At 34.3% G+C, this 13919-nt stretch overlaps 1 protein-coding gene across 1 annotated transcript; it reads left to right on the top strand.

The window, feature by feature from the left end:
* Positions 1-11091: 11091 nt before the first annotated feature.
* LOC308418035 (olfactory receptor 52Z1P-like) lies at positions 11092-12048 on the top strand (the record flags this gene model as incomplete). Its single annotated transcript, XM_080913372.1, has 1 exon — positions 11092-12048. One exon carries the CDS (start codon positions 11092-11094, stop codon positions 12046-12048), a length of 957 nt encoding a protein of 318 aa, XP_080769498.1.
* Between the last annotated feature and the right edge of the window lie 1871 nt (positions 12049-13919).

Here is a 13919-nt window from a genome sequence, read left to right as displayed (position 1 = left end):
ATTAAAAATATTATCAGATCGACCAGGAACAACGGTGAGCCAGTTGTTGTCCAGCGGTGATCCAGGGATGCAGGACTGGCAAAGAGGCCTTTGGACTAGCCAGGGTGCAGAGAGATGTCTGCAGAGATATCTCTGCAGAGCACGTGAAAAGTGCAGTTCCCTGGCCGCCCTTCCTGCCCCAGCTGGCTCAGGGAACCAGTAATCTGGCATCGGGCTATTCCCAGCCAGAGGACATTGAGTGCAGAACGCACACTCAGACCATACTCCACCAGGAACAGCAGGGCCTTGTTAAGAAGGCATTCCGACTAGCCAAGGATCAGAGGATACAGGGACACAGGCCAGGTACAAGGGAGAGACAAGAACCAATCACTGACAGCAACACTACGTCTAATCACAGAAAACAAGATGGCAAGAGGAAAGGGAAAGAACTTACCGCAGTGAAACCAAGACAACCTGGCAACCCAGCTCTCCCTTCACAGCAAACAGCGGAATGTTAAACATTCCAGAAAAAGACACAGAACTAAAATCATACCTCAAGATGATGATAGAGATCCTTAATTAAGAACAGGGCAAAAATCATAAAGAATTAGAAGCTTTTAAAGAGGAAACAAAAAAACATTCAAAGAACTCAAAGAACTAGAGGAAAACAGAACCAAAGAGATGAAGGAATGGAAGAAGGAATTTAAAACAGAAATTGTCTAAATAAAGAAAACACTAAAAGAGACAACACTGGAGGTAGAAAACCTAAAAAAGAAATCAGGAGTCAAAGATGCAAGCATTTCCAATAGACTACAAGAGATGGAAGAGAGAATCTCGGGGTCCGAAGAAAACATTGAAAACATAGACAAAACAGTCAGAGAAGATGCAAAAACCAAAAAGCTCCTAACGCAAATTATCCAGGAGATCCAGGACACAATGAGAAGACCAAACCTAAGGATAATAGGAATAGAAGAGGGCGAAAAATATCATCTAAGAGTCACAGTAAATATCTTCAACAAAATTATAGAAGAAAACTTCCCTACTCTTAAGAATGAGATGACCATGAGCATAAAACAAGCCTACCAAACTCCAAATAGATTGGACCAGAAAAGAAATTCCTCCCTACACATAAAAGTCAAAACGCCAAGTGCCCAAAGCAAAGAAAAAATATTAAAAGCAGTAAGGAGAAAAGGTCATGTAACATATAAAGGCAAATCAATCAGAATTACACCCGACTTCTCAACAGAGACTGTGAAAGCAAGAAGATCCTGGACAGACATCATGCATACCCTAAGAGAACACAAGTGTCAGCCAAGGCTGCTATACCCAGCAAAACATCAATCCCCATAGATGGAGAGAAGAAGATATTCTAGGAAAAAATTAAATTTGCATAATATCTGAACACAAATACAACACTACAATGAATTACAGGTGGAAAACCCAATACAGGTAGGGAAACTACATCCTAGAAAAAACAAGAAAATAACTAAGAAGGAAACCAAAAGATGAAAAACACACAGCAATAATTCTACCTCTAAAAGCAAAAATAGCAGAAAATAGCAACCACTATTCCTTAATATCTCTTAACATAAATGGACTCAATTTGCCAATTAAAAAACATAGGCTATCAGACTGGATACATAAACGGAATCTAGCAGTTTGCTGCATACATGAAACTTATCTCAGAGACAAAAACAGAAACTATCTCAGAGTAAATGGTTGGGAAAAAATTTCCAAGCAAATGCCCCCAAGAAACAAGCTGGAGTAGCCATTCTAATATCGAATAAAGTAGATTTTCAACCAAAAGTTATCAAAAAATATAAGGAAGAACACTATTTACCCATTACAGGGGAAATTTATCAGCAGGAACTCTCAATCCTTAACATATATGCTCAAAGTACAAAAGCACCCATATTCATAAAAGAAACCCTACCAAAGTGCGAAAAATACATTGTTCCCCACACAATAATAGTGGGAAACCTCAATACCCGGCTCTCATCAGTGGATAGAGCATGGAAGCAGAAACTGAACAAGGACACAGTGAAACTAGCAGAGGTTATGAATCAATTGAAATTAATAGACATCTACAGAACAGTTCATCCTAAAGCAAAAGAATACACCTTCTTAGCACCTCACGGCACCTTTTCCAAAATTGTCCATAAAATCGGTCACAAAACAAGCCTCAGTAGATATAAGAAGATTAAAATACTCCCATGCATACTACCAGATCACCAAGGACTAAAGCTGGTCTTTAATAACAACAAAATAAGAACATATACAGAAGGACACTAAACAATGCTCTATTAAACATTAGCATGGTCGAAGAAGAAATAAAGAAATAATTTAAGAATATTCTACAATTTAATAAAAATGAAATCACAACATACCCAAAAATATGGGAAGCAATGAAAGCAGTACTGAGAGGAAAACTCATAGCTCTGAGAGCTTCCAAAAAGTAATGTGAGAAAGCATATACTAGGAACTTGACAGCACAGTTGAACACTCTAGATCAAAAGGAAGCAGATACACCCAAGAGGAGAAGGCAACAAGATATAATCAAACTCAGAGAAGAAATTGACCAAATAGAAACAAAAAGAACCATTGAAATAATCAACAAAACCAAGAGTTGGTTCTTTGAGAAAATTAACAAGATTGATAAATCCTTAGCCAGACTAACTAGAGGGCAAAGAGAGAGTATTCAAATAACAAAATCAGAAAGGAAACTGTAGATATAACAACTGAAACTGAGGAAATTCAAAAAATTATCAGATCCAACTACAAATACATATACTCAACAAAGCTGGCAAATCTGCAGAAAATAGATAAATTCCTAGACAGAAACCAGATACGAAAGTTATACCATGTAAACTATCTAAATGTTCCCATAACACATAAAGAAATAGAAGCAATCATCAAAAGTCTCCCAACCAAAAACAGCCCAGGGCCAGATGGGTTCAGGGCAAAATTCTATCAGATATTTATTGATGTCCTAGTACCAATACTCTCTAAAATATTCCACAAAATAAAACCAGATGAACCACTACCTGACTCATTATTTTGAGGCCACAATAGCCCTCATGTTTAAACCAAACAGAGACCCTACATGGAAAGAGATCTTCACACCAATGTCACTTATGAACATTGATGCAAAACTACTCAACAAAATCCTAGCAAACTGAATCTAAGAACACATCAAAAGGAACATTAACCATGATCAAGTAGGCTTCATTCCCACGATGCTGAAACAGTTTAATATATGGAAATCCACCAACATAATTCATGATATAAACAAACTCAAAGAAAAAAACCATATGGTCATCTTACTAGATGCTGAGAAAGCATTTGACAAAATTCAACGCCCCTTCATGTTCAAAGTCTTGGAAAGAACAGGAATCCAAGGCCCACACCTAAACATAATAAAAGCAATATACAGCAAACCAATAGCCAAAATTAAACTTAACTGTCAGAAACTTCAAGCAATCTCACTAAAGTCAGGGACTAGACAAAGCTGCACACTCTCCCCCTACTTATTCAACACAGTACTCAAAATACAGCCTGGATCAGATTGACAGCAAAAGGAAATCAAAAGGACACAAATTGGAAAGGAAAAAGTAAAAATATCTTTGTATGCGGATGACATGATTTTGTACTTAAGTGACTGCAAAAATCTCACCAGAGAACTTCTACAGCTGATAAACAAGTTCAGCAACATGACTGTACATAAAATTTATTCAAACAAATCAGTAGCCTTTCTCTACTCAAAGGACAAACATGCAGAGAAAGAAATTAGGGAAAAGATACCCCTCACAATATTCATAAACAGTATAAAATACTTTGGTGTGACTCTAACTAAGCAAGTGAAGGACCTGTATGACAAGAATTTCAAATCTCTTAAGAAGGAAACCAATAAAGATCTCAGAAAATGAAAAGATCTCTCATGCTCAGGGATTGGAAGGATCAATATTGTAATAATGGCCATCTTTCCAAAAGCAATCTACAGATTCAATGCAATCCCCATCAAAATTCCAACTCAGCTCTTCATTGAGTTGGAAAGAGGAATGTGCAATTTCATCTGGAATAACAAAAGACCTAGAATAGAGAAATCCATCCTCAACAACAAGAAAACATCTACGGAAATCACCATCCCTGACCTCAAGCGATATTACAAGGCAATCACCTTAAAAACTGCATGATATTTGTACAGAGATAGACACGTGGATCAATGGAATAGAATAGAAGTCCAAAAATGAACTCTCACGTATATGGTCACTTGATTTTTGACAAATGAGCTGTAAATGTTCAATGAAAATAGGACAACTTCTTCAACAAATGGTGCTGGTTCAACTGGCACTGAGCATGCAGAAGAATGAAAATAGACCCTTTCTTATCTCCTTGTACAAAGCTCAAGTGCAAGTGGATTATAGATCTCCAGATTAACTCATGTACACTGAAACTACTGAAGAGAAAGTAGGGAAAACCTTAGAACACACAGGCACAGGGGAAATTTCTCTGAAAAGAACATCAATTCCTTGTGTTCTAAATTGGAACTTAATAAGATTGCAAAGTTTCTGTAAGGCTAAGACACTGTCATGTAAAAACAAATAGTAGGCAACTGATTGGGAAAAGATCTTTACCAACACCACATCTGATAAAGGCCTAATATCCAAGGTATACAAAGAACTCAAGAAATTCGACACCAGAGAATCAAACAATACTATTAAAAATGGGGTACACTGCTAAATAAAAAGTTCTCCATTGAGGAACTTCGAATGGCTGAGAAGCACCTAAAGAAGTGATTGACATCATTAGCCATCAGGGAAATGCAAAGCAAAACAGCCCTGAGATTCCACTTCACACCAGTCAGAATGGCCAAGATCAAAAATTTAGATGACAGCAGATGCTGGTGAGGATTGGAGAAAGAGAAACACTTCTTCACTGCTGGTAGGGTTATAAACTGGTAAAACCACTCTGGGAATCAGTCTGGCGGTTCCTCAGAAAATTGGATATAGTACTTCTACCTGAAGACCCAGTTATTCCACTTATGGGCATATATCCTAGAGATGCTCCAACATAAGACAAAGACACCTGCACCACAATGTTCATAGCAACCCAGTTTTAATAGCTAGAAGCTGGAAGAAACACAGATGTGCTTCAGTAGATGAATGGATACAAAAATTGTGGTATATTTACACAATGGAGTACTACTCAGCTATCAGAAACTATGACTTTATGAAATTCAGAAGAAAATGTTTGCATCTAGAGAATATCATCCTGAGTGAGATAACCCAGTAACAAAAGAACAAACATAATATGCAGTCACTGATAGTGGGATGCTAACCCCAGAAAGCTCTGAACACCCCAGAAACAACTCACAGATTTTATGAAGCTCAAGAAAAACCAAGGCCAAAAAAAAAAAAAAAGAAAAGAAAAAAAAAAAAAAAAGAAAAGAAAAAAAAAAGCCTCAGTCCTTCTTAGGGAAAAATAAATGTATAGCAAGCTCTCACAGTGAGGTACAACTGGACTTGTAATCATTGATAATCCAAGAGTTGAGATAATAGCATTGTGGCAATTTTGGTATTCACAGAGCATTATGCTTAATATAGACCCAACAAAAAATCTGTTTCCATGTTACATTCTGTCCTACACATACTTAATGCTTATGGTAACTAGTGGCATTTCTATGCATGCTATCAAACCTCTAAAAGAATTAAGTGCTGACAAAATTATTCATAAAATGTTACTCCAAAATACCTTTTAAAATCTGTAAATATATCCTTCTTTTTTTGTTTTAAAATGCAATAATGGGAAAAAAGGAAAAAAGAAAAAAAAAAACACCCAAAGATTAAAAGTAGGCCCACTAGCTCAGACCATCACATTATTTATCAATTTTATTAAAATTTCTGTCAAAACAGTCTTAGTATATATTGTTTTCTGTTACAGGCTGTGACAAAACCTCTGAATTATCTTAGAAATGTTTCATTATTTAATTGAACATCAGGTTGTATTTTTTTTGATTACCTTACATAAGGAACTGAGTTTTAGAAGACCCCAGATACTTTCTAGGATTCCTCAACTCTATTAAGTCTTAGGTCTCTCAGGATTGTATCAGTGTTTGAAGGAGCAGCAGGACATAATTAATGAGAAACAACCTATCTTGCTGACCACCAGGGAGTCTGCAAATGCAGAGAGAGGATGTAACACAGGTCATTAGAAATACGAGTATTCATAATTCTGTCTGCAGAGGGTGTCTCTTAAGAGTAAGATATAGTTCTCATTCCTAGGAAAGAGACAGTGACAATTTTCCAGCCATTTCTTTCCCAGGTATGTCAGTTGTCCAGGCAGTGGCTTAAGCCATTGTAAGGTCGAAGATGGAATCAGACTTACACTCATGAAATGTGTTATAGATATTTGTGCATCTGAAACAGTAGGCTGTTAGTGATCTATTAGTGATTCAGTACTAGAAGCGCTCACTGCTAAGTAAATTATATATTTTGATAGGCAATTGCCATGATGTAAATATCTAGAATGAGAATCACTTGTTTTCCAAAGTAATAATAAGCCAGAAAATATAAGGCTCTATCACACCAATATAGCTAATTACAAGTTAGGTTTTCTATAAATTATGGCTAATCTATGATATGGTTTTAAATTCTACCTCAGAGGCTTGACTGCATTAAGAACAACAGGCGTGTGCATCACATCTTTCAAAACAGAGGAAAGAACTCACTAACTAACATAGCATTAGTAGTGATGACATCTGATTCTCAAGACATAAGAATTTAGTTCACTGCAGGATCCCAAGGTAAGCTTAAATGTCTGGTTTGTGTAGTTCTTTTGATGCTTGATTTGTACTGTATGTATGTACTTTCACATTGGCTACATTTTTGAACAAAGTAAGAAAGATGAAGTAGGAGAAGCTCAGAAGGCAAGAGCATGGCAAGAGGTGAGGAAGAAGAGGAGAAAAATAACTTTAATATAAATAAAAATGATGTTGTTCTGACAAATCTATGAGTAACAGATTGCATAGGGAACTTTAGTATTTTTGTGAAATTCACCTTGTGTTAGAAGAAGAAAAAACAATTAAGTTGTATCCTCATTTTTCAATGAAGGCTTATCAAAAGTCTTTGATTTCCAATTACTTATTCTTAGTTTGAATGGTTATCCCTTGGGCAGTCTGGCTTTACACCACCACCCATTCACTCTCTTTACCTCCTTGCAATGTTCAGATCTCCACTAAACCTTGATATTTAATTAATCTCAACTGATGACCTATGATTTTAATTTAATGTCTTGTTCTTAACCCAAGACTTGCAAATCACACTGAATAAAAATGATATTGATGATGATGAGTAGGAGGAGGAGGACAATGTAATGGGAAAAACCATCAATAGCTATGTAAAACAGAGCTACTGAAATCTGTAGGAAGATAACATAATTGCATTGAAGGCCAGATGTAAAGCCAGTTTACAGGGTGTTGCTCTACGAGTGGCAAATAATGTGGTTAGTTAGAAAAAGGTAAGCTGAGTTCCTGTCTTGTTAAATACTGGTTGTGTAACCTAAACAAGCTGCTTAGCCTTATCATATATAATTTTTAATGTGTTGTATATAAATCATACCAGTAGTAATATTTACATTAGTATGATGTCTATAATATATTTCCTGGAATTTAAACTACAAAATTGTGGAGGCAAAAGTGATTGGGAAGGCCTTATAATATTTAATTTAACAATATAAACAAAGCAAAGTTTCAGTCTCTCTGTGGATTGAACAGTCTGGACAGTTGTCACCTGTCCCTAATCTTACCTAGATTATGCACCTGAGACACTTTAGAAGTACCCATACAGTCTACTCTGTTCTGTTTCACTGATTTTTTAATCTAAAGGATGAATTATAAGATCAAAAATCTAAGCATGGTGCTTCATATCTATAATTGCATTTCATATATTATTTCAAATAGAATAGTAACCTCAGCCCTTGTAACTTCTCCTGTTACAGTCATAAAGGTCAGAGTATGGCAGTGTTTCAGCTAGTGTCATGGTGACTCTGAAGACCTGATGCAAGAACTCAGAGGTGTCCAGTTGTTTTTCGAGTGCCCTATGTATATTTGAATAACTTTAAGATTGATTTACATATTTTTCGAGTCATACAAAATACTTGTTTATTATTTAAAGACAGAAATGCAACTTTAGTGAAAGACAATATTATATTATACTATATTATATCCTTTTTAAATGGTACATAAAAGGAATGAATTCAGATGGGAGTGGAGATGGAGAGAACCGAGAAGTAGATTGAAGAGAAAACCCAATCAAGATACATTATATCAGAAATATAATTTAATAAGAAAGAAGTGAAAACTATATATGCATTCATAATACATACATATACATTGCCCTGTAAATTTTTAGAAAGACAGCTAATTGCTTATTCTTTGTTCATATTTCCTCTAATTCTAAAACTTCATAGCCTTTGTTTGATTAAGATAGAATCATTTTCCAAGAATAGTCCCAGGGTGACTTCTAAACACTCAAAATTACAAGTGATCTTGCTCCAGATAAAACATGAAAGGATGAAACCTTGTCCATGTGTTGTTTTTATTTTTTATCTCACATAGGCTATATTATATGTGCATCAGTTATAGAATCATACCTGCTATGATCCAGGCATCTGATATATAGACATAGTTACTTGTTGAGTTACTGTGAGGGACACTGTTCTGATGACCTTGATGGGCTTCGTTCATCAAACATAAATATCTGTAAATAAATCCCTATTTCATGCAATTACTTCTTTATTATACACATATCTAACTAAACTCAATTTTGATGGCAATGTCAATTCTTCTGTTTATATTTGCTCTCCCGAGCCACCACATTCCCCTAATGAAAGTAAGTCCATCTTCCATTTTACTGGAACAATGTTTTATTCAACAAAATGTTGTTGTCATATATTGCTAAAAAAATACTCAGCTATCACTGACTCTGAGGTTAAATTGATGAAAAAAAAAGAAATTATATTAATGTGTAATACATTATGTAACTGGAAAAGAGCAAAAATAAACACATCAACCCTTTAAAACATTACTTTGAAATAATAAAGGATTCTTTGTATATACACAATGTATATGAATATGAATATTTATCTGTATTTGTATGTATATGAGTATCCGTTCTTTCTTCTAGGCTTAATAAATCACTTTGCCTCAGTGTTTACCCCAAATGACATATATTCTTCTCTGTGAAGTTCAATGTTTACAGTCTAAGTGTTCACTCATATGTTTAATTTGGTTAGTCCTCTTTGTGCTATGTGGTTTTATATATGTGCAGAGATATCTTGCTTATCTGAACTTTTATTTTATTTTCTGGTTCTTCCTCAGGACAAGCTTTTCTTTGTGAATTAAATATGTCTCTGTTAAAAATTTAATTATGATAATTTCATGAATCCTTACTCCATTTTAGACATAGAAACTATTATGTTATCACACATTGAATTTTTCCAAACATATTAATCCTGGCTAGTTTTGAGAGATGGTTGTTTGTCTTTGCTTTCAGGCCTCTGAAAGAAATGAATCTAAATGAATGTATTTATGATCTTCATCTGACTATCTTTAACATAATACTATAGTAGAGTAGATTTAAGGTTTTAATCTTATATCTTCAATTTGTATTCAATTTATTATTTACCCATTTTCTACAGTATTTTCTCATGGTCACTTGAATTTGTTCATCATAAAATGAATAAAGAAAAAATACTAAACTGAAATATAAACAGAAACTAGAAGACATATGTCATATGTCTGAACAGAAGTCAAGAAAGGTAAGGATAAAGTGAAGAAAAGAACTCCTTTGTGTAAAAGATAAAAATTATGTGTGCTGACTTCTAATAATGCAGCATAAATACTCATTAACTCAGCACTGGTTCTTGATGTGCCAAAACCATGTTGCACAAACTTCAAAGAGCCAAACGCATCAGTGTATGTGGCCAAATCACAGTCATAATCTTGCATAAAACATAATCTATGTGTGAATTTATCACAATTTGACATGTGGTTCTCAACCAGGAACTATATAGATCACAATATGGTTAACAAAATACAATATTTCAAATGTCTGTTTTAGTTGGAACATTATTAACTGCACTAATGTTAAATAAACAAACAAACAATGACTTTATGAAATTCTTAAGAAAATGGATGCATCTATAGAATATCATCCTGAGTGAGATAACCCAGTAACAAAAGAACAGACATAATATGCAGTCACTGATAATTGGATACTAACCCCAGAATGTTCTGAACACCCCAGAAACAACTCACAGACTATATGAAGTTCAAGAAAAAAAAAAGAAAATGAAAAACCATTATTCTAAATCTTTACACACGAAGAAAACTTTGACTATTTCCAGGTTACAATATGTTTTACATGTACTTTATGCTTATTGTAACTAGTAAGATCTTAATGCACATTATCAAACCTTTAAAAAAACCAAGTATTGACAAAAATTTATTCATATACTTTCATGTAAAAGTGCTTAAAATCTGTACATTTATCTTTGTTTTTAAAATAAAGTTGTCCAATTAAAAAATAAACAAACAAAAACTAGATCCACTATCATAACACAAAACTGATATAGCAATATTCAAAACAGGAAACATCTATATTTTTATACTCTTGATTTATTATAACAAAAATACATATATAGCTATATCCTTGATTTATCAAATAAATTACTCAAGTAAAGAAAAGGACTCTTTTTAACTATAAGTTTTATATTGAAATAGTCTGTAGGTAATAGTTAACACTTATTTATTAACTGAGGTGGCTCAAAAAACACCAGATTTCTGACCACTACATCTCTAGACCTTGAAGAAGAAAACTATATTTGAACATCAGAGATGATTATGGGAAATGAATGATTATAGAACCTCTGAGTTCTGAAGAAAAAGAAATATATGTCAGAAATGCGATGATATTGTAATTCTGAATCTTACCCAACTATAAGTATTCATATTTAATGTAATAAAGTATCATAATTTTGTCTTCTCACTTTTGTTTTGTGTTGTTTTGTTGTTGCTCTGCTCTGGCAGGTCCAGAACCTGTAGGCAAAAGAAACATGCCAACCTATTCAACTACTTTAAATTACACCAATCTCAGAGACATCTGGTACACCATGATTGGGATCCCAGGACTGGAAGAGTCACACATATGGATCTCCATCCCCATCTGTTCAATGTACATAGTGGCCATTGCAGGCAATGCGCTGCTATTATACCTGATCATCACTGAACGCAGACTTCACGAACCCATGTACCTTTTCCTGTCTAAGTTGGCACTGTGTGATATCTTGCTGTCTACAGTCACAACACCAAAAATGTTAGCAATCTTCTGGTTTTATGCTGGAGGAATTTCTTTTGCTAGCTGTGTATCTCAGATGTTTTTCCTCCATTTCATCTTTGTGGCAGAGTCTGCCATACTGCTGGCTATGGCATTTGACCGTTATGTGGCCATCTGCTATCCACTAAGATACACCACCATTCTTACCCCATCTGTCATCATCAAAATAGGCATTGCATCAGTGATTAGAAGCTTTTTTATCTGCTTTCCCCTGATCTTTCTTGTTTATAGGCTCACCTATTGTGGGAAGAGCATCATTAATCACTCATACTGTGAACACATGGGCATTGCCAGGTTGGCCTGTGACAGCATCAAAGTCAATATTTACTATGGTGTGATAGTGGCTCTGTTTTCCACATGCCTAGATGTTGTGTTGATCATTGTCTCATATGCCCTTATCCTTTGTGCTGTCTTTAGAATTCCTTCTCGAGATGCCCGACTCAAGGCTTTAGGTACTTGTGGCTCCCATGTTTGTGTTATCCTTCTGTTCTATACACCAGCGTTCTTTTCTTTCTTTGCCCATCGTTTTGGGGGTCACAGCATACCACTGCATGTGCATATTCTCCTTGCCAACCTCTATGTGGTAGTACCACCCACTGTCAACCCCATCATCTATGGAGTGAAGACTAAACAAATTCAGGAGAGGGTTATCCAAGTCTTTACTTTGGGCAAGTGATTTTTTTTTAATCTAAACTAAAGAGCTTGATTCATTCTTTATATTTTTCCCATAAACTTTATAAATCAAGAGTATTTAAAATTAGTATGTAAATGTTAGATCAAGTCATAGTTTCTGAGGGCAATTACATTAATTTTGAGCAAGGAAACAAAGGAGTGAATAATATTCATCACATATTTTGTTTAGAACAAGGACACATTGCTTTATGTAGTATTCACTTCTTTGTTACTTCACACATAATTAAAAGTACTTCAAAAACATTCAATTGTATGTTAATACATAAAATGGAAAATGATACAACCCTTGTTCATATACCAAACAAATGGAGACAGAATCCTACATAATTTTGCCCAAATGTCATGGGGCACTTGGGTTCCTAGTTCAACTTTCCTGTTTATGATGTTTGGTTTGAGTCAGGAGTATTGAATCTTTGTTCATTCTCAAATTCATCTCCAATTTGCCCTGATGAATGGATGAATAAACAAACAGACAGAAGTGTCCTAAATAAAATTTCTAATCTAGTGTTAGGCATGAAATGGAAAGAACTTAGTTTATTTTTAATCATTTTAGGAATTGAAAATGAGTATGACTCTGATAATCTTAGAGATTTAATTTTTTGCTCTATGCTTTCCTTCACAGAAGATAATCCTGAAATATGCAAATTTAAAAATTCTTCACAGTAATTATAGCAGAAAGACTGAAACAGACAGATTTTATGTGCACTAAAGTTTACATTAATTATAACAGTTGAACTGGCACAAAGTCCCTAATTTCTCTGAAAATAAATCTGATGGTAGCAGCTACTCCTTTTGGCTGTTGTGTGATGAGACTGCAAACCACAGAATTCTCATAAAGCAACACATAGTGGTAACAGTATGATATTTATCTGAGAGAGTGCAATGGAATGTTAGAGAGCATTTAAGGATTCTAAGCAGTTGAATACAGAGGAGCCTCACATATTCACTTGTGCAATTTTTGGCAAACTGGCTAGTCTCTGTGTCCTTGTTCACTGCATTGAAAATGAGCATGAATTAAAACTATCATAACTGTTCATGAATAACTTGTTATGTTATAACTAACAACCCAAATTATAGCATAGTATGACTCTTACAATGTAAATCACAGCTAACTGTGCTCACTGAAATAAAATACTTTTTACAAAAAATCAAAAGAATATAAATAAAATTAGGTTTATGTTTCTATGCATATAAACATTCACAACCGTATGTTTGTTTCCATAAAATATAGAATAAATAAAATTTCATTGCCTGTTTACTATTTGGAGGAATGATTTTAGTGAAAATAAAACCATATTTAGTACTTTAAGCTTTACAATTTTTTTGAGTGGATACCTACTGTTGCTATTACCCTATCTCACTAGCCAGTATATATTCCTGTCGTTTTCTTCATATATTAGATTTTTATATACTCATTGTCCTGTGATGCCATTCTTGTCAAGTTATCACCTAATAAATCATCCAAGATTCTTATTTGCTTGCTTTCTTGTATATCAAAATTATGTTCTAACTATTTATTTGGGGTTGTTTATCACTGAAGTGGTGATATTTGGGGACTGTAGAATTTGTGAAAACAGACAGATTTCTCCTCTCCTCTGGACTATATTCATTGTCAGTTTGTTGTCAATGATGAGAAAATAAAATAAAATTATCTATACAGAGTTCTTAACTGTTATTTAACAATTTATTCTTTTATAATTCAAGACCTATGTATTTGAAGTGTCTTAAAATTATTTTACATTTTCTACAGTAAGAATAAAGATTGAAATTGATGTTTATATGCAGAAATCTCTGACAATATTACTGCTGAAGATCTAAGATAAGTTTTGTGTTTGAGAATATTAAAAAAGAGCT

Source organism: Micromys minutus, assembly GCF_963924665.1.
Source record: "Micromys minutus genome assembly, chromosome: 2".
NCBI classification, from domain to species: Eukaryota; Metazoa; Chordata; class Mammalia; order Rodentia; family Muridae; genus Micromys; species Micromys minutus.
The sequence above is the reverse complement of the archived record's forward strand: the minus strand, read 5'-3'. Positions and strand labels throughout refer to the sequence as shown.